The following is an 18,444-nucleotide window of genomic DNA, read 5'->3' as shown; positions in this document are numbered from 1 at the left end:
TATACACACGGTGATGAGGCAAGGCAGGGACAATGATTGAGCACAAAGCCATCCTCACCTCGCAAAACAACTGAAAGCAGCCTCTTTCGGAAGCAAGCTAATAAGAATTCAGAGATGGGGACTTCCCTGGTGGTCCAGTGGCTAGGGCTCCACACTCCCAGTGCAGGGGACCCAGGTTCGATCCCTCGTCAGGAAACTAGAGCCCACATGCCGCAACTAAGAGTTCGCATGCCGGTTACAGAAAGATAGAGAAGATGAAAAGGCAGAGGGCTATGTACCAGATGAAGGAACAAGAAAAAACCCCAGAAAAACAACTAAATGAAGTGGAGATAGGCAACCTTCCAGAAAAAGAATTCAGAATAATGATAGTGAAGATGATCCAGGACCTCGGAATAAGAATGGAGGCAAAGATTGAGAAGATGCAAGAAATGATTAACAAAGACCTAGAAGAATTAAAGAACAAACAAACAGAGATCACCAATACAATAACTGAAATGAAAACTACACTAGAAGGAATCAATAGCAGAATAACTGAGGCAGAAGAACGGATAAGTGACCTGGAAGACAAAATGGTGGAATTCACTGCTGCAGAACAGACTAAAGAAAAAAGAATGAAAAGAAATGAAGACAGCCTAAGAGACCTCTGGGACAACATTAAACGCAACAACATTCGCATTATAGGGGTCCCAGAAGGAGAAGAGAGAGAGAAAGGACCAGAGAAAATATTTGAAGAGATTATAGTCGAAAACTTCCCTAACATGGGAAAGGAAATAGCCACCCAAGTCCAGGAAGCGCAGAGAGTCCCATACAGAATAAACCCAAGGAGAAACACGCCGAGACACATAGTAATCAAAGTGGCAAAAATTAAAGACAAAGAAAAATTATTGAAAGCAGCAAGGGAAAAACGACAAATAACATACAAGGGAACTCCCATAAGGTTAACAGCTGATTTCTCAGCAGAAACTCTGCAAGCCAGAAGGGAGTGGCATGATATACTTAAAGTGATGAAAGGGAAGAACCTACAACCAAGATTACTCTACCCGGCAAGGATCTCATTTAGATTTGATGGAGAAATCAAAAGCTTTGCAGACAAGCAAAAGCTAAGAGAATTCAGCACCACCAAACCAGCTCTACAACAAATGCTAAAGGAACTTCTCTAAGTGGGAAACACAAGAGAAGAAAAGGACCTACAAAAACAAACCCAAAACAATTAAGAAAATGGTCATAGGAACATACATATCGATAATTACCTTAAACGTGAATGGATTAAATGCCCCAACCAAAAGACATAGACTGGCTGAATGGATACAAAAACAAGACCCATATATATGCTGTCTACAAGAGACCCACTTTAGACCTAGGGACACATACAGACTGAAAGTGAGGGGATGGAAAAAGATATTCCATGCAAATGGAAATCAAAAGAAAGCTGGAGTAGCTATACTCATATCAGATAAAATAGACTTTAAAATAAAGAATGTTACAAGAGACAAGGAAGGACACTACATAATGATCCAGGGATCAATCCAAGAAGAAGATATAACAATTATAAATATATATGCACCCAACATAGGAGCACCTCAATACATAAGGCAACTGCTAACAGCTCTAAAAGAGGAAATCGACAGTAACACAATAATAGTGGGGGACTTTAACACCTCACTTACACCAATGGACAGATCATCCAAAATGAAAATAAATAAGGAAACAGAAGCTTTAAATGACACAATAGACCAGATAGATTTAATTGATATATATAGGACATTCCATCCAAAAACAGCAGATTACACGTTCTTCTCAAGTGCGCACGGAACATTCTCCAGGATAGATCACATCTTGGGTCACAAATCAAGCCTCAGTAAATTTAAGAAAATTGAAATCATATCAAGCATCTTTTCTGACCACAACGCTATGAGATTAGAAATGAATTACAGGGAAAAAAACGTAAAAAGGACAAACACATGGAGGCTAAACAATACGTTACTAAATAACCAAGAGATCACTGAAGAAATCAAAGAGGAAATCAAAAAATACCTAGAGACAAATGACAATGAAAACACGACGACCCAAAACCTATGGGATGCAGCAAAAGCGGTTCTAAGAGGGAAGTTTATAGCTATACAAGCCTACCTAAAGAAACAAGAAAAATCTCAAGTAAACAATCTAACCTTACACCTAAAGAAACTAGAGAAAGAAGAACAAACAAAACCCAAAGTTAGCAGAAGGAAAGAAATCATAAAGATCAGAGCAGAAATAAATGAAATAGAAACAAAGAAAACAATAGCAAAGATCAATAAAACTAAAAGTTGGTTCTTTGAGAAGATAAACAAAATTGATAAGCCATTAGCCAGACTCATCAAGAAAAAGAGGGAGAGGACTCAAATCAATAAAATCAGAAATGAAAAAGGAGAAGTTACAACAGACACCGCAGAAATACAAAGCATCCTAAGAGACTACTACAAGAAACTTTATGCCAATAAAATGGACAACCTGGAAGAAATGGACAAATTCTTAGAAAGGTATAACCTTCCCAGACTGAATCAGGAAGAAACAGAAAATATGAACAGACCAATCACAAGTAATGAAATTGAAACTGTGATTAAAAATCTTCCAACAAACAAAAGTCCAGGACCAGATGGCTTCACAGGTGAATTCTATCAAACATTTAGAGAAGAGCTAACACCCATCCTTCTCAAACTCTTCCAAAAAATTGCAGAGGAAGGAACACTCCCAAACTCATTCTATGAGGCCACCATCACCCTGATACCAAAACCAGACAAAGACACTACATAAAAAGAAAATTACAGACCAATATCACTGATGAATATAGATGCAAAAATCCTCAACAAAATACTAGCAAACAGAATCCAGCAACACATTAAAAGGATCATACACCACGATCAAGTGGGATTTATCCCAGGGATGCAAGGATTCTTCAATATACGCAAATCAATCAATGTGATACACCATATTAACAAATTGAAGAAGAAAAACCATATGATCATCTCAATAGATGCAGAAAAAGCTTTTGACAAAAATTCAACACCCATTTCTGATAAAAACTCTCCAGAAAGTGGGCATAGAGGGAACCTACCTCAACATAATAAAGGCCATATATGACAAACCCACAGCAAACATCATTCTCAATGGTGAAAAACTGAAAGCATTTCCTCTAAGATCAGGAACGAGACAAGGATGTCCACTGTCACCACTATTATTCAACATAGTTCTGGAAGTCCTAGCCACGGCAATCAGAGAAGAAAAAGAAATAAAAGGAATACAAATTGGAAAAGAAGAAGTAAAACTGTCACTGTTTGCGGATGACATGACACTATACATAGAGAATCCTAAAACTGCCACCAGAAAACTGCTAGAGCTGATTAATGAATATGGTAAAGTTGCAGGATACAAAATTAATGCACAGAAATCTCTTGCATTCCTATACACTAATGATGAAAAATCTGAAAGAGAAATTATGGAAACACTCCCATTTACCATTGCAACAAAAAGAATAAAATACCTAGGAATAAACCTACCTAGGGAGACGAAAGACCTGTATGCAGAAAACTATAAGACACTGATGAAAGAAATTAAAGATGATACCAACAGATGGAGAGATATACCATGTTCTTGGATTGGAAGAATCAACATTGTGAAAATGAGTATACTACCCAAAGCAATCTACAGATTCAATGCAATCCCTATCAAATTACCAATGGCATTTTTTACGGAGCTAGAACAAATCATCTTAAAATTTGTATGGAGACACAAAAGACCCCGAATAGCCAAAGCAGTCTTGAGGGAAAAAAATGGAGCTGGAGGAATCAGACTCCCAGACTTCAGACTATACTACAAAGCTACAGTAATCAAGACAGTATGGTACTGGCACAAAAACAGAAACATAGATCAATGGAACAAGATAGAAAGCCCAGAGATTAACCCACGCACCTATGGTCAACTAATCTATGACAAAGGAGGCAAAGATATACAATGGAGAAAAGACAGTCTCTTCAATAAGTGGTGCTGGGAAAACTGGACAGCTACATGTAAAAGAATGAAATTAGAATACTCCCTAACACCATACACAAAAATAAACTCAAAATGGATTAGAGACCTAAATATAAGACTGGACACTATAAAACTCTTAGAGGAAAACATAGGAAGAACACTCTTTGACATAAATCACAGCAAGATCTTTTTTGATCCACCTCCTAGAGTAATGGAAATAAAAACAAAAATAAACAAATGGGACCTAATGAAACTTCAAAGCTTTTGCACAGCAAAGGAAACCATAAACAAGACGAAAAGACAACCCTCAGAATGGGAGAAAATATTTGCAAATGAATCAACGGACAAAGGATTAATCTCCAAAATATATAAACAGCTCTTTCAGCTCAATATCAAAGAAACAAACACCCCAATCCAAAAATGGGCAGAAGACCTAAATAGACATTTCTCCAAAGAAGACATACAGATGGCCACGAAGCACATGAAAAGATGCTCAACATCACTAATTATTAGAGAAATGCAAATCAAAACTACAATGAGGTATCACCTCACTCCTGTTAGAATGGGCATCATCAGAAAATCTACAAACAACAAATGCTGGAGAGGGTGTGGAGAAAAGGGAACCCTCTTGCACTGTTGGTGGGAATGTAAATTGATACAGCCACTATGGAGAACAGTATGGAGGTTCCTTAAAAAACTAAAAATAGAATTACCATATGACCCAGCAATCCCACTACTGGGCATATACCCAGAGAAAACCGTAATTCAAAAAGACACATGCACCCGAATGTTCATTGCAGCACTATTTACAATAGCCAGGTCATGGAAGCAACCTAAATGCCCATCAACAGACGAATGGATAAAGAAGATGTGGTACATATATACAATGGAATATTACTCAGCCATAAAAAGGAACGAAATTGAGTCATTTGTTGAGACATGGATGGATCTAGAGACTGTCATACAGAGTGAAGTAAGTCAGAAAGAGAAAAACAAATATCGTATATTAATGCATGTATGCGGAACCTAGAAAAATGGTACAGATGAGCCAGTTTGCAGGGCAGAAGTTGAGACACAAATGTAGAGAATGGTCATATGGACACCAAGGGGGGAAAACTGCGGTGAGGTGGGGATGGTGGTGTGCTGGATTGGGCAATTGGGATTGACATGTATACACTGATGTGTATGAAACTGATGCCTAATAAGAACCTGCAGTATAAAAAAACAAACAAAACAACTAATACTAAACTTTCATTGGGTTATTTGTATGGAAATATGTTAATATAAATGTTTCAGACATTACATGAAATTTCTAAAAATCTTATATTTGTATTTGTATGGAAATATGTATGGAAATATGTTAATATAAATGTTAAAAAAAAAAAAAAAAAAAAAAAAAAAGAGTTCGCATGCCGCAAGGAAGATCCCGCACGTGGCAAAGAAGATCCCACGTGCCGCAACTAAGACCCGGCGCAGCCAAATAAATAAATAAATAAAATAAATATTAAAAAAAAAAAAAAGAATTCAGGGATGGAGAGAATGATGGGTGATAGGGAGGAGTATCTATAGATTGATGAAAGGATGGATAGATAGGGAAGGAGGAGGGGAAGGAGGGGATGGGAGGTATTCAGGAAGGGAGGGAGGAAGGAAGCCAGGGTGATGCTCAGGTAGATAGCAGTCTTCTATCCATCTTCATAATGCCCCCTCCCTTTATTTGACTGAAAACACAGGAATAAACATCGGTCCAGAGCAGTTAAGTGAGTCTCTGTCCAAAACTGAGCCAGGACAAGCTCTGAATGAGGTACTCTGTCCCCGACTCCAAACATCCTGTCTCCCCATCACTCCTTTATCAAAAGTTTCATTCCTGAGTCCCGCTTCTGTCCTACAAGAAGAGTGAAGCGGAGTAAATCCAGATGGACCAAAGATTGAAAGAGGAGGCTTGGTTTCAACCTGCCTTCAATTGGCCGACTGAAAACCAGTTTCCCCTCCGTCCCATTCCTTTTGCTCTTCCTCTTCTTCATCCTCACAAATATTACTGAGCACTTATCGTGTGTCTGGCCCTGTTCTAAGCACTTTGGATGTATTAACTCATTTATCCTTACAATAATTCTATTAGGTAGGTACGATTACCAGCCCTATTTTTTGCAGAGGAGGAAACTGAGGCCCAGAGATGTTAAGCAGCTTGCTCAAGATCACACAGCTAATAGCAGCCAGGCTAAAAAGTGAGCCCTAGCAACCTCTCTCTGCAAAGCCAGTGTTCTCTGCCACATGGCCACCTTATATCTGCTTCTCACAAGTCAAGGTCGTCTAGCCTTGGGAAGACCCCTCTCCATTTAACACTCCCTAAGATTAAAAGAGAAATAAAACACCCCCAAGACTTACAGCTGCTCATCCAGAAGATGACTGGGGACGGAAGTCCGGGTGGGGGGTTGCACTGGAGCGTCAAGGGAGCACCTTCTTGAACGACGACAGGGTCTAGGTTTTCCTTGGGCCACAGAGGAGATTCTAGGGAGAAACAGACAAAGGAGGCTGCGATGAGGGTGATGGCTGGGCTGGGGCAAGGAGCAGGGTTAGAGGCTGGCACGCAAGGAGGGCAAAGAGAAGAGGAAATGGGAGAACAAGGGAGGCATGAGAGAGGGACGGGGCCTATGAGTCCAAGCGAGGCGCAGCCCTTGAGAGGCGGGAGAGGCCTATTTCATCTGACTGAATGGATGTACATCTTTAAAGCCTCTTCTCCTTCCCCGCCCTGAGCCCGGAGTGGCCAGTGAAGTTGTTCACGACCGGTTTGGAAACTTCTTTTCCAAGGAATCTTTTTGAGCTGGGGGAGGTGAACCCCTGCTCAGAGGCGGAAAAGCAAGCAGGACACGCGGGGCACCGAGGTACCTGCAGGACAAGGGTGGGACAACCCGTCTGGAATGAGCCTCCATGCCCTGCCCTCCACTGACCCAGAAGCAGGGCATCCTGGGCCTGCCCCATGCACTCACTGGACACCTGCAGGCGGATCCTATTGGACAGGGCTGTGCCAAACTTGTTGCGGGCAAAGCACTGGTATTCCCCCTCATACTCCTCTGGCCGCCCGCCGCTGCGGAAGTCGATCACCAGGGTGCCAGACCTCCTCCTCATCGACACCCGGGGGTCCTTGGCGATGTTGAAGAACCTACTGTTGCGAGTCCAGTGGAAGCTGTGGACAATGAAGGGGGTGGGGTGGAGGGGGGCGGTCAGGGACAACGAAGAGTAGCAGGGTGGGCTCCAGGCTCCGAGCTCCAGGTCAGAATCTCGGGGCCCTAGACTCTGACTCAGGCCCATAACTGCTCCTCCAGACCAAGGGGCCCCAGCCCTGGCTGAGTAGCAGGACCTGCTAGGACGCCTGATAAAATTCCAGGACCCGGGTCCCACCCAGGTGAACCTCTGGGGCAGGTCCCTGACATTAGTAGTTTTACCCAACCCAGGCTGGGAGTCATGGCTCTAAGTGATAGATACCAAGTAGCCCCTGGGGGATTGTGCTCTTTAGAGGAGTAGGCAGCAATTGTGATTTTTTAAAATCCATTGTATATATGTGCCACATCTTCTTTATCCATTCATCCGATGATGGACATTTAGGTTGCTTCCATATATACAATGGAATATTACTCAGCCATAGAAAGAAACGAAATGGAGTCATTTGTAGTGAGGTGGATGGAGTTAGAGTCTGTCATACAGAGTGAAGTCAGTCAGAAAGAGAAAAACAAATACAGTATGCTAACACATACATATGGAATCTAAGGGGAAAAAAAAAAGGTCATGAAGAACCTAGTGGCAAGATGGGAATAAAGACACAGACCTACTAGAGAATGGACTCGAGGATATGGGGAGGGGGAAGGGTAAGATGTGACAAAGTGAGAGAGTGGCATGGACATATATACACTACCAAATGTAAAATAGAAAGCTAGTGGGAAGCAGCCGCATAGCACAGGGAGATCAGCTCTGTGCTTTGTGACCACCTAGAGGGGTGGGATAGGGAGGGTGGGAGGGAGGGAGATCCAAGAGGGAAGAGATATGGGAACATATGTATATGTATAACTGATTCACTTTGTTATAAAGCAGAAACTAACACACCACTGTAAAGCAATTATACTCCAATAAAGATGTTAAAAAAAAAAAAAAATCCAGAGTCAGCTGCTACTTCCACCCCCAAACATTCCCAACCTCCGACTAGGAATGCAAACCCAAATTCCTATTCCACCCGCCCGAACACATCAGGGAGCCAGCCCTGCTCCTCCTGGGTCTTTATTTGATAATCGAAATGGCCCAGGTTATCTATGCCGCTGCTCAGTGGATGTAGATTATAAAACGGTGGCTGTACATTTCGGGAGGAGCAATTTTGAAAGAAAAGGCAGCCTTAATAAAACTGAGCCCCGGGGTGGAGAGACTAGAACATCCCTCTGCTTCTCCTGGGGGGACATGTGTCTGCAGCTGCCCAGGACATAAGTAAAAGAAGCAGGAGCAATAGTGGCTGCTCAGTGTCTCAATGTCCCTGCGAAGGACCGTGGAAGAAAGGCCAAACCTCAGAAGCAAGGTCACCAGTGCCCTGCCTGACTTTTCAGGGTGACTTCTGCTTCTCCCGTCATGGGCAAGAGAGGCTCTTCTTGCTCCTGGGCTCACAGCTCTGGGCCAGACCATCTCAGGCACATCCGGGGAGGGAGGCAGAAGCAGGACGCCACACACCTGAGGCAGGCTCCCCTCGCCTCGTTTCTCCTGCTGACAGACACACTCTACATGGGGGCCTGTCACGTCTGGGTGTGAATCCAGCATGAGGCTCCTGAAAGCTCCAGCCTGTGGATGCTGTTTTGAAGATGGTGGACGCGTAGTGCATCCTTATCACCAATGCTTATCACTTGGTAGAAACGAACCGGGCCTGGGCAGTCAGAGGCCTGGGATTAGGTACTTCACACCTCTGTGCCTCCATTTTATTTCCTCTTCACGAGGACATGAGTCCTTCCCCAAAGGGCAGTGAGGTGGTTGAACAGACAGTGTGAGGAACATCTAACACAGAGCCTGGCACAGCAGGCTTGCAACTCGTGTCTGCTGACATCTCATGTGATCCTGATGTGCACACAAATAAGCAGAGACGAGCTCAGAATGAAAGACTCAAGTTAGCTTGAAGAGGAACTTCCTATAACCTAAGCATGGGGTGGATGCTGGGAACACAGGCAGTGGGAAGAATGTTTTACTCAAAGTCAGAAAACTTAATACCTAGTCCTGGCTTTTTGGTGTGAACTTAAGCCAGTTAAGTTTTCTGGCCCCCAGTGTCCTCATCAGCTAAATTTCCTGGCTATCCAAATTGTACCTTCTACCTTGTGGGTGCCTAATGGACACTTTTTGAATGGATACATTTAATTTCTCAGCTGCTTCAACTATCATCAGACCCCAGGGGAAGGGGACGGTTTAAATGCCCTCTTTGCAGGCCCCTTTCCCTCCACCCAGCTTGGATTTACCTGCCAGTACACTCACCTGGGGGCAGGGTTCCCTTTGGCTTCACACTCAATCAAGATGTTATCACGGGGATCCACGATGTGGTCCTTCACTGACTGCTTGGTGATGGTTGGGGGCTGGGACACTGCAACAGCACACACAGTGGGCAGTCAGGGCTGCAGGGACCTGCCCTTGGGGAGCGGCTGAAATTAAGAGCTTCAGGAGCCACACAGACAAGCAGGCAAGCGGGGGGTGAACAGTGCCCCATTCTAGAGACCCAGCTCCTTAAACGGGGCTGCAGGAAAGGGGGTGTGTGTCAAGGACCAAGCATAAGAAGAATCCCTTTAAGATCTCATAATATCTTTGTGAGAAACTGAAGGCCAGGCTTTTGTTTTACTCATTCTTGTACTCCAGTGCTTAGTACAATGCCTAGCGTACAACAGTTCTTGACAAATGTTTGTTGAATGAATAAAGGAGCCAAAAGCTGCTCGATTTCCAGAACCTAGCGGCCACGATGGTTCTGAGCCCTGGAGGATCAACAGTTGGCCAAACTGTGGTGAGGCTGGAGCTGAAAGACGCTTCAGTCCCCAGAAGCCCTCCCAGGGACTTGTCTGCAGCTGAAGAGCCAGCTCCTCTCACTCCCAGCCCCGAACTCCAAAGTTCTCCAGGGATCTCCTCCCTGGCCTTTTCCCGCCCCTCCTTGCTGCCCTCCTAACTCCCAGAGGCACAAGTGCAGACAGGCGTCCAGGGGACTTACGCTCATTCTGAATGCTTGCTGTTAGTTCCCGATGGGTTAGCATTGTGAGGGGGAGAAAAGAAGACAACGGTTATCGGTTATCTGTGGTCAGACACGACTGATCGCCCAGGTGGCCTCACACCCCAGCATACAGGGAGAGGGCGAGGCAGGTCTGGGGACGGCAGTGTGCGGGCTGTCTCCTCCCAGCTGCGGAACTCCGTGAATAGCCAAGCAGGGCTGGGGACAGACCCAGCAAGTGCTTCACGGAGAAGGTGATGCCTCCCCCAGGAGACCAGACTGCGCAGTGGAGCAGAATGACCACCTTCTGACCAAATGATGACGTCTCCAGGGATGTCTCCCATCAAGAGTGGTAATGCTGCTCAAAAGAGGCTGGGGTCCGAAGATGCAGCCTGTCATCTCCAGATGCCCCCGAGAAAAGCAGGCTCCTTAGCCAAGGGTGAGGCTGGGGGGCGCCAGGGAAGGAGTGGATCTGAACCACCGCTACAGGGTGAAGCCCGAGGGCCCAGCCAGGTCCACAGGCCTCACTCCTCCCTCTACACCTTCTTCTCTTTCACACCTGAAAGCACCTTCTCTCCTCATGGTCTCCTCCTTTGCCATCCTTTGGAAAACTCGAGGGACGGATGAATTATCGTCGTCTGCTCATGGCAGAAGTACACTGTTCTATGGAAACTCTGCTTCTGAAAAACTCTGGGGATGAAGAGCCCACCACTCCTTTCTGTGCTTTTTACAAAGAGGGTAAAGAGGCAAGAGGCACAAATTTTCCCCGGCGCTCACCTGAGATGTGCACGTGCTCATGTACGGGTGTGTGCACGTTTGGGGTTTGGGCTTCTCACACTTTGAGAAGCATGAGAATCACCTTGCAGGGGGGTCTGGTTAAAATGCAAGTTCTGACTCAGTAGGTCCGGGCGGGGTCTGAGCTTCTGCATTTTTGACAAGCAGCCAGGTGATGCCGGTGCTGGTGGTCTGGGGACCACACTTTGAATAGCAAGGTCTCAGAGGTTTTAGAGGGTATACTCTCTGGGGGGAGAAGGGCTTGGTTAAAATTTGTCTGCAGAAAAGACAACATGTGTTGCTATAACTTTTTAACTTTTTCCCTTACGATTATACAATATATGTATTACATGATTATATTACTGTATGCCATTCTTATTTCATGCTGGTGGGGATGTCAGACACTGCCGGTGTTGTGAGCTGACCTTTTCCGAGTGAGCGCTTCCTGGGGGAAGGCTGAGCCATGGTGACCTCAAAGCTTTCTGACTTGACTGCAGTGAGATATGCAAGAGGAGTTTAGGGGCTCAGAGAGGGGGCGGCCCGGAGAAGGCAGAGTTAAGACAGGGCTAAGAGATGCAAGAGGAGCCACAGGAGAGAGAAGGCAGACAGAGAGGGGAGATGGAGGGTAGCAGGGATGAGGGCCCTGCTACACATGCTATCAGGAAGTGAAAGTGTCGAGAGTAAGGCTTATGGAGAGGTTCAAAACAATTCTTTCATTGGGCCAGGGTTGTGTGGCCTGTTTGGGCACTGAAGAGAAATTTGATCTGCTTCACCATGTGCCTGGGGCAGCCTTGGCAGGAAACAAAAAGGAAAAGAAAAGTCCAGGGGAACAGCAGAAATCTGTGGTTTCTGAACACAGGCTCTGTGGAGCTCCCCACTGCAGCATCTTCACCCATCTATGATTTTCCTGCCACGGCCCAAGAAAGGTAATTCTGGAAAATCAGTGGGGCTGGGCAGGGAGGGGGAGGTGGGGAGAAGGGACCATTGTCAGGAGCAGCAGGGCTGACACCTGACCCACTCCTTTGAAAACCAGCCCAGGCCCCTGGTTTCTTCATCTCAAGACACAGTTGACGTCTCTGGGGTCCTCCTATCCAGTTGAGGGCTCTAGCCTCACCCTGGATGGAAAGGCTGACAAAGGATCTGCTTTGCCCACATGGGCTTCAAGCCTCTTTTATATAAAGGCCAGTTCAATGGAAACAGCCCTAGACGTTGCCCAGGGAATCTCAGGTTCTTGGAAGGGAAGTCACTCAGTTAAGGTCACATAGGAAGTTTGGTGCACAATAGGAATGAGAATCAGCTCTCCCACTGCTGGTTGAGAGCTCTTTTTGCAAATCCATCCTTGGCCGGAGAGATGAGCTAGTCTGGTGGGGTCTTGGCACTCCGTTCTCCTTGACACTTTGGACAGAGCTTGGGGGAGGGGAGACTCTCAGGATGCTGTCCCCAGCCCCACACTGAAATCAGGCCGGGGGCCTCCTGAGAAACTACTTGCCTAAAGAGGTAATGACATCTGCAGCCACCATGGTGCTACCAAGGGGTTTATTACAGGGACACAATCAACCCAGAGGACATGCCGCCACAGGGAGAAGACAGCGAGGACAGCCTGCCTAGGGACAAAGGCGGCCCATCTAGTCCCGGGAACGCCCCTTCCCCCCATGTCACACCACCTGCCCTTCTCTCCTTCTGTGGAACTTGCTGGATGACGATGTCAAGTGGAGAATGAATTTGCTCTTTTGACTTCCAAGGGGGAGGAGAAGTCTTCCAATGGTCTCTGCAGGGGGTGAGGCAGATGCCTGCCCAGTCTGCAAGGTTTATTTATTCATGAGCCACTTTTCTTTCCCTGGCTCTGATATCTACCACCCCAGCAGTCATCCCTTGGAGGATGGAGTATGTGTGTGTGTGTGTGTGTGTGTGTGTGTGTGTGTTTGTGCTTTGCTGAGGTGTCCTGCAGCCTCACCACCCGGGATGACAGTGAGGAGGAAGTGTTTCTCCTACCCCAGGGCCCTCCTCTGTGGGTTCCTAGGAGAAAAATGCCGAGTTCCTTGATGTGGGGAGGGAGACGGAGCGGCAAGCTGCCAGCAGACTCACTTTTCTGGCAAGATCACTCCGGTGGACCGGGCAACCCTTTGCTTTTTCCAAAGGTCATGCTGTTCTGCTTGGGGTGGTGAGAGTTGGGGTACATGTGACTCGGCTGGCCGAGCAGTGGGAGCGGGAGGCCGAGTGTTCAATGTGCCTCGGCCCAGGGGGTCTGTTCCAGGAAGCCTGCTGCACCCAATCTCCCCAGGGCAGAAGCAGCGCCCTGGTCCTCAGGGCACAGACGATGCCCTCGCAAAGGGGAAGCGAGCGGAGGGCACGCCGGGCAGGGGAGCCTCTGGCCTGAGCCCCTCAGTCCCTTCCAGCCACCACACAGAGAAAGTTACGAGTGCCTGATCTGAGGTGGTTCCCGTTGGCTATTGTGAGCAATGCTGCATGAACACGGTGGGGGGGGGGCAGATACCTCTCCTGCCTTCTGCAACAACATGGATGGACCCTGAGGTCATTATGCTAAGTGAAAATAAGTCAGACAGAGAAAGACAAATACTGTGTGTTCTCACTTATATGCAGAATCTAAAAAAGTCAAACTGAAAGAAATAGGGAGTAGGATGGTGGTTGCCAGGGGCCGGGGGTGGGGGAAGTGGGGAGATGCTGGCCAAGGGGCACAAACTTTCAGCTACAAGATGGATAAGTTCTGGGGATCTCATGTACAGCATGGCAACTACAATGAACTGTACTGTACTATATACTTGTAAGTTGTTATGAGAGATCTTCAAAGTTATCACCACACACACAAAAAGGTAATTATGTGAGGAGATGGATGTGTTAACTAACCCTATTCTGGTGACCATTTCCTACTGTATATGTGCATCAAATCATCGAGTTGTACACCTTAAATTGACATATATGTCAATAGTATCTCAATAAAGCTGGGGGTGGAGGGGAGAAAGCCTGATCTTTCCCCAGCCCATCCCACTGGGGCTCAGCCCAGGGTGAGGTGGAAGGACAGGCTCAGATAATCTAGGGGGCGTCTATCCTGGGCCCAGGGGGAGGGAAAATCCTGGCTGAAGAGGACTTCTTCCCATGGCAACTGGGTATTCTCTGAAGGGCTTGCCTCACTCCTGTCTTGCATTCAGCTTTTGTAGACTCAGGCTGGAGACGTCGCCACGGCCACTGTGCCTGCAGCAACCAGGGAGGCACAGTATGTATGAGGCAGGCTCCCGGCAGTAGCTCCCAGGGCACTGGGAGTGGCTTTGCAGAAGGACTCACCTCTTCATTCAGAGAAACACTGGCCCTGCCACTATGAGCAGAAGAAAACAGCTTTGTTTTTCTGCTCCTCAGATTTCTAACCTGTCAGCTAAGGATAATACCTACATCATGGATTCGCTGTGAGAATCATGGGAGATGATGCCTGGAAAGCCCTTAGCTCTCTATTAAGCACACAGCAGCTGCTATTCCAAGGAGAATAACCGGGGCTCCAAGAGGAGCTAAAAGGGGGCAGACTACCAGAGGTAGGGGTGCGGCATGTTGTGCCAGACTGGGGAGCCAAGAGGCCTGGGTTCTTTCCATGAGTCCATCACTCGTTTGCTGTGTGACTTTGAGCAAGTAGGGACCTGAGTTCCCGTGAACACATGGGAAGGGGTCCTCCAGACCCTCCTCAGGGTCCTGGCAGCTCTCTGGCCCACAGGTGGTGCTCTGGAGAGACTGACTGCGGGGGTCCTGTCCGGGGCGCGGCTGAGCTTTAGGACTCCAGATTCCTAACACAGACATCAAAGCCATCTGTTTACAGGTTCACCTCGCAGGAATCCCTCACCCACCAGCCCCAGGGATCAAAGTGGCAGGTGAGTGAGTGGGGAGAAGCGGCAGAAGAGAAACGAGCCTTCACCACTTCCTTCATAACCCAGTTTCCCCTGCAGCCCCTCTCCTCTCCAAGGACGTGGCCTTATCATGCTTCTTATTAGACTATCTGCCTGGGACTGTTAATGAGAAACTATCCTTGAGCCAGCAGTGCAGATGGTCTCCACGGGAACAGTCCCCTTTACAACTCCCCTCTCCCTCCCTCCCTAAGTGCATGAGCGCGAGTGCACGCACACACACACGTACACACATACACACGTACACACGCACACACATACACACGTTGGGGCCATAGGGAGGGCAGTAGGGACCTTGTCCATCTTTCTCTGGGTCCAACTTAGAGCTTCTCCTGGTCTTCTCCATCCAGAAGCACCCACTTCTCTGAGCAATTATTACTGGCGAAGTGGGGGGCGGGGAGCAGAGATACCTGCAACTCTTCTCCAAGCTGTGCTAATTCCAGGCCCCAGGGGCTGGTTTTGGAGAGCTCAGTGGGGACTTCTTGGAGGCTATATCACTCTCTCACCCCTCCCCAGACACCTGTCACCTGGAGAGAGCCCAAGTCAATGCTGGCATCACGTGGGCCCCCTCTATTCCTAGAAGCAGGGAACAGGGGACAGAGGTGTTATGTCTACATCATAGCACTGGGATGCCAAGACTTTCTGGCAGAAGTGTCAGAATTGTGGCAAAGGTGGTACACATCTAAATGCAGAGCCAAGGAGCATGGCTGCCAGTCGGGCCATTTACGAATGCAACATCAGATGTGGTTGGTGGAGACATGGCTATTAGATCAGCATTTTAAGCTTTACTTTATGATCCTGATGGCCGAATAATGCCCCCACCATGGGAAACAGATGCCATGGATTTTACTTTTCGACTTTACCATGGGAAAGTTGAAAACAAACAGAAGGAATCCATGCCTGGTTCTCCCACGGTGACATTATAATGGGGCTCTATTTTAATGCCTCATTTAGCCACAGTCTTTTGCAAAAGTAATCTCCTTCTCAACCCTCCCAGGCCATCTGTCCTCCTCACCACTTCAGCCAAGAGGACCTGGACATATGAGAAAGGCAAATAAGAGCTGTCCACCACGCTCGGCCCCTGGAAACTCCACTTCGATAGGTAAGTCAAGACCACGGAGGGCCGAGGGAGGGGTGTGGAGGGAAGAACTCCCCAGTGACACTCAGACTTCCAAACTCTGCTGGCTCTGGTCCCACTCAGCAGGCTCCAGGCAGCCATCAGCCCAGCCATGGCCCTGAGAGACGGCACTGAAACTCAAGGTCTCAGGTTCCCAAATATGAGGCCACCTGCATCGATTCTTCGGAGGGAAACCCAGCTCTGAATCCAGAAGCCACTGCTTCCCCGTCCCCAACCTTCTCTGAATGGTCTTCACTCTCCCCTGACCTTCCCTACCCTCCAACTCCTCTGCCACAAATCAGGAGAATAAAAGAGGACAGCGCAGGACTCACGATCCATAGGAATCTCGATGGTCCCGCTGAGGCTGAGCAGGCAGAAGAGGAAGGCTGTGTGGACCCAGGGCGATGGCTGCTGCCTGGCCATCCTGAGCACTGGGCCTCGCTCCCTGCTTCCTGGCCCACAGCCTCCAGCCGCTGTAACTGGGCCTCCCGGACAGAGCTCAGCTGTGGAAAGAAATGTGACGACAGGTGAGTTTTTCTTGAACTCCTGGTTTGCTCCAGCAATCCTACAGGGCCTCGAGGACTCAAGGGTCCCCTTGGTTATAGACCTATGTTCTAATACAGGGTTTCTTAACCTTGCACTATTGACTTTTGGGACCCAGTGATTCTTTGTGTGGGGAACTGTCTTGGGTATTGTAGGATGTTGGGCAGCATCCCTGGCCTCTACCCACTAGGTGCCAGTAGAGCTCACTCCTGCCTCCGATCAAAAAACGTCTCTAGACATCGACAACTGTCCCCTGGAGGGCAAAACCACCCCTGTTGAGAACAAGTATTCTAGAAGGAAGGGCAACTCAGCATAGGACAGTCATGAAAACAAACACTGGCCCCTAGGTCCAGCAGCTAGAAGGTGCCATGCACTGAGCCAGTAGGAAATGCACCAATCTCACAGCCTCTATGAACCACGTGTGATGAGTGGACCCGAGGCCGAATGTGTCTGGGGTAGCAGCACAGAGACAAGATCACAGTGCTGTCCTTTGACCCAGAGAGAGGGGAAGGGGGCAGCACTGGGGGCCAGAAGTTTGGTAAGTGAAAACTGGGTTGCCCCAAAGACTTTTTGTAAATGAATGATTTCTGCAAACACTTTGTGCAGCTAAATAGTTGGTGGTGGTCCCTGATGTTGTCCCTTAAGAGATAAAGGCAGTGCTGAGATGAGGGCCCAGGATAGGAGGCTCCAGGAGGTTGGTAGAATAAGCAACATTTATGACAGCACGATGTTCACATCCTCAAGCACAAGACATCATTCCAGGGCTTACAGGGGTAAGGGTTAAAAATGGCTGTCCAAGGAGCCTGGAACAGGTCCTTGAGAGACAAACCCTTTTCCCTTTGTCCTGAGAGAGAAGAGCAAGAATGGCCTACAGCTGAGGCTCAGATACTGAGCTATAAAACTGCCTGAGGCTCTGAAACACAGAGTTGTAAACACTGGTCCATTTTGCTGTTCTACCTACCATGGGGCCAAAGAAGGCAAAGAGGACAGTGGGAGGCAGTTTCCCCACAATTCCTCCAGCTTTGCTGGACCAACAGCTATCTATCAAATGGGCACATTGTTTAAAACAATTTGGCAGCAATACGAAGCCTCTATCACCTGTACAACCCCACCGTTTCCCAGGTTTCCAGACTGAGGGTGTAAGGCATGCCCTGTGCCGGGATGTAAGCAAACTAGAGGATGCTGATTCAGATTTCAGCAATTTCTTTCCTGAAAGCTGGGCCCAATACCAGCCTCCAACCTCATGTGTATTTCTGGACTCCATCTGCTGGTCTCCTTTCCCATTGCTTCCTCCTTGGTTTTGGGCACCACTGTTTCACGCCAATTACTGCAACAGCTTCCTAAGTGGTCTCTCCCCACTTCTACTCTTGCCTCTCTGGTTCATTCTCCAGCCACAACCGGAGTGCTTACTCCTCAAATGCACGTATAAATACGCCACTCCCCTAGTCAAACTCACTAGCTCACTGCTGCTCCAAAGTTGAAGATGAAGTCCGTGAAATGGCTCAGAAGCCCTGCATGACGTAGCCCCGTCTGCAAGGTCATTTCTTATCACCATCCCCTTGTGTTCTGTGTTCCAGCCAACATGGGTCTTCTACCAGGTCTCTTAGTGCATAATGCTCTATTGTGCTGACTTCTGCACAGATTAACTTCTGTCTAGAACACTCTTTGCACCTGCCTTCTCTCATTAGGCTATGCTAAGTATGACTTATGTGCCCCCTTGTCTGCGCTCCTGAACACTACTCATGACCCCCTATTATAGCACTTGTCACTTTGTATTCACTCTAAAAGTCACTAGTCTGTACCCCCTATAAAAAGGAAGGTACTGTAAGGGAAGGTGCCTCATCTTGTTATTCCTAGAATACAGCATAGTGCCTAAAACATACCAGGCATTC

General features: G+C 47.4%; 1 protein-coding gene across 14 annotated transcripts in view; it reads right to left on the bottom strand.

Moving 5' to 3' along the window:
• The window catches only part of NFASC (neurofascin), a 192,088-nt gene that overhangs the window by 63,819 nt on the left and 109,825 nt on the right, over positions 1 to 18,444 (bottom strand). For 8 of the 14 annotated variants that reach the window (XM_036823422.1, XM_036823466.1, XM_036823476.1 and 5 more), the window contains exons 3-7: positions 16,342 to 16,512; positions 10,217 to 10,234; positions 9,499 to 9,604; positions 6,993 to 7,189; positions 6,391 to 6,513 (exon numbers count right to left, since the gene is read on the bottom strand). In XM_036823422.1, the coding sequence (XP_036679317.1) occupies positions 6,391 to 6,513; positions 6,993 to 7,189; positions 9,499 to 9,604; positions 10,217 to 10,234; positions 16,342 to 16,432 (535 nt within the window). In that variant the 5' untranslated portion in view covers positions 16,433 to 16,512. Of the gene's footprint in view, positions 1 to 6,390; positions 6,514 to 6,992; positions 7,190 to 9,498; positions 9,605 to 10,216; positions 10,235 to 16,341; positions 16,513 to 18,444 lie in introns of those variants that run through there. The other 6 variants (XM_036823429.1, XM_036823440.1, XM_036823508.1 and 3 more) reach the window with 2 other exon arrangements.

The sequence above is a fragment of the Balaenoptera musculus genome, chromosome 1, assembly GCF_009873245.2.
Source record: "Balaenoptera musculus isolate JJ_BM4_2016_0621 chromosome 1, mBalMus1.pri.v3, whole genome shotgun sequence".
NCBI lineage: Eukaryota > Metazoa > Chordata > Mammalia > Artiodactyla > Balaenopteridae > Balaenoptera > Balaenoptera musculus.
Note: the sequence above shows the minus strand (reverse complement) of the source record. Positions and strands in the feature narration are given on the sequence as shown.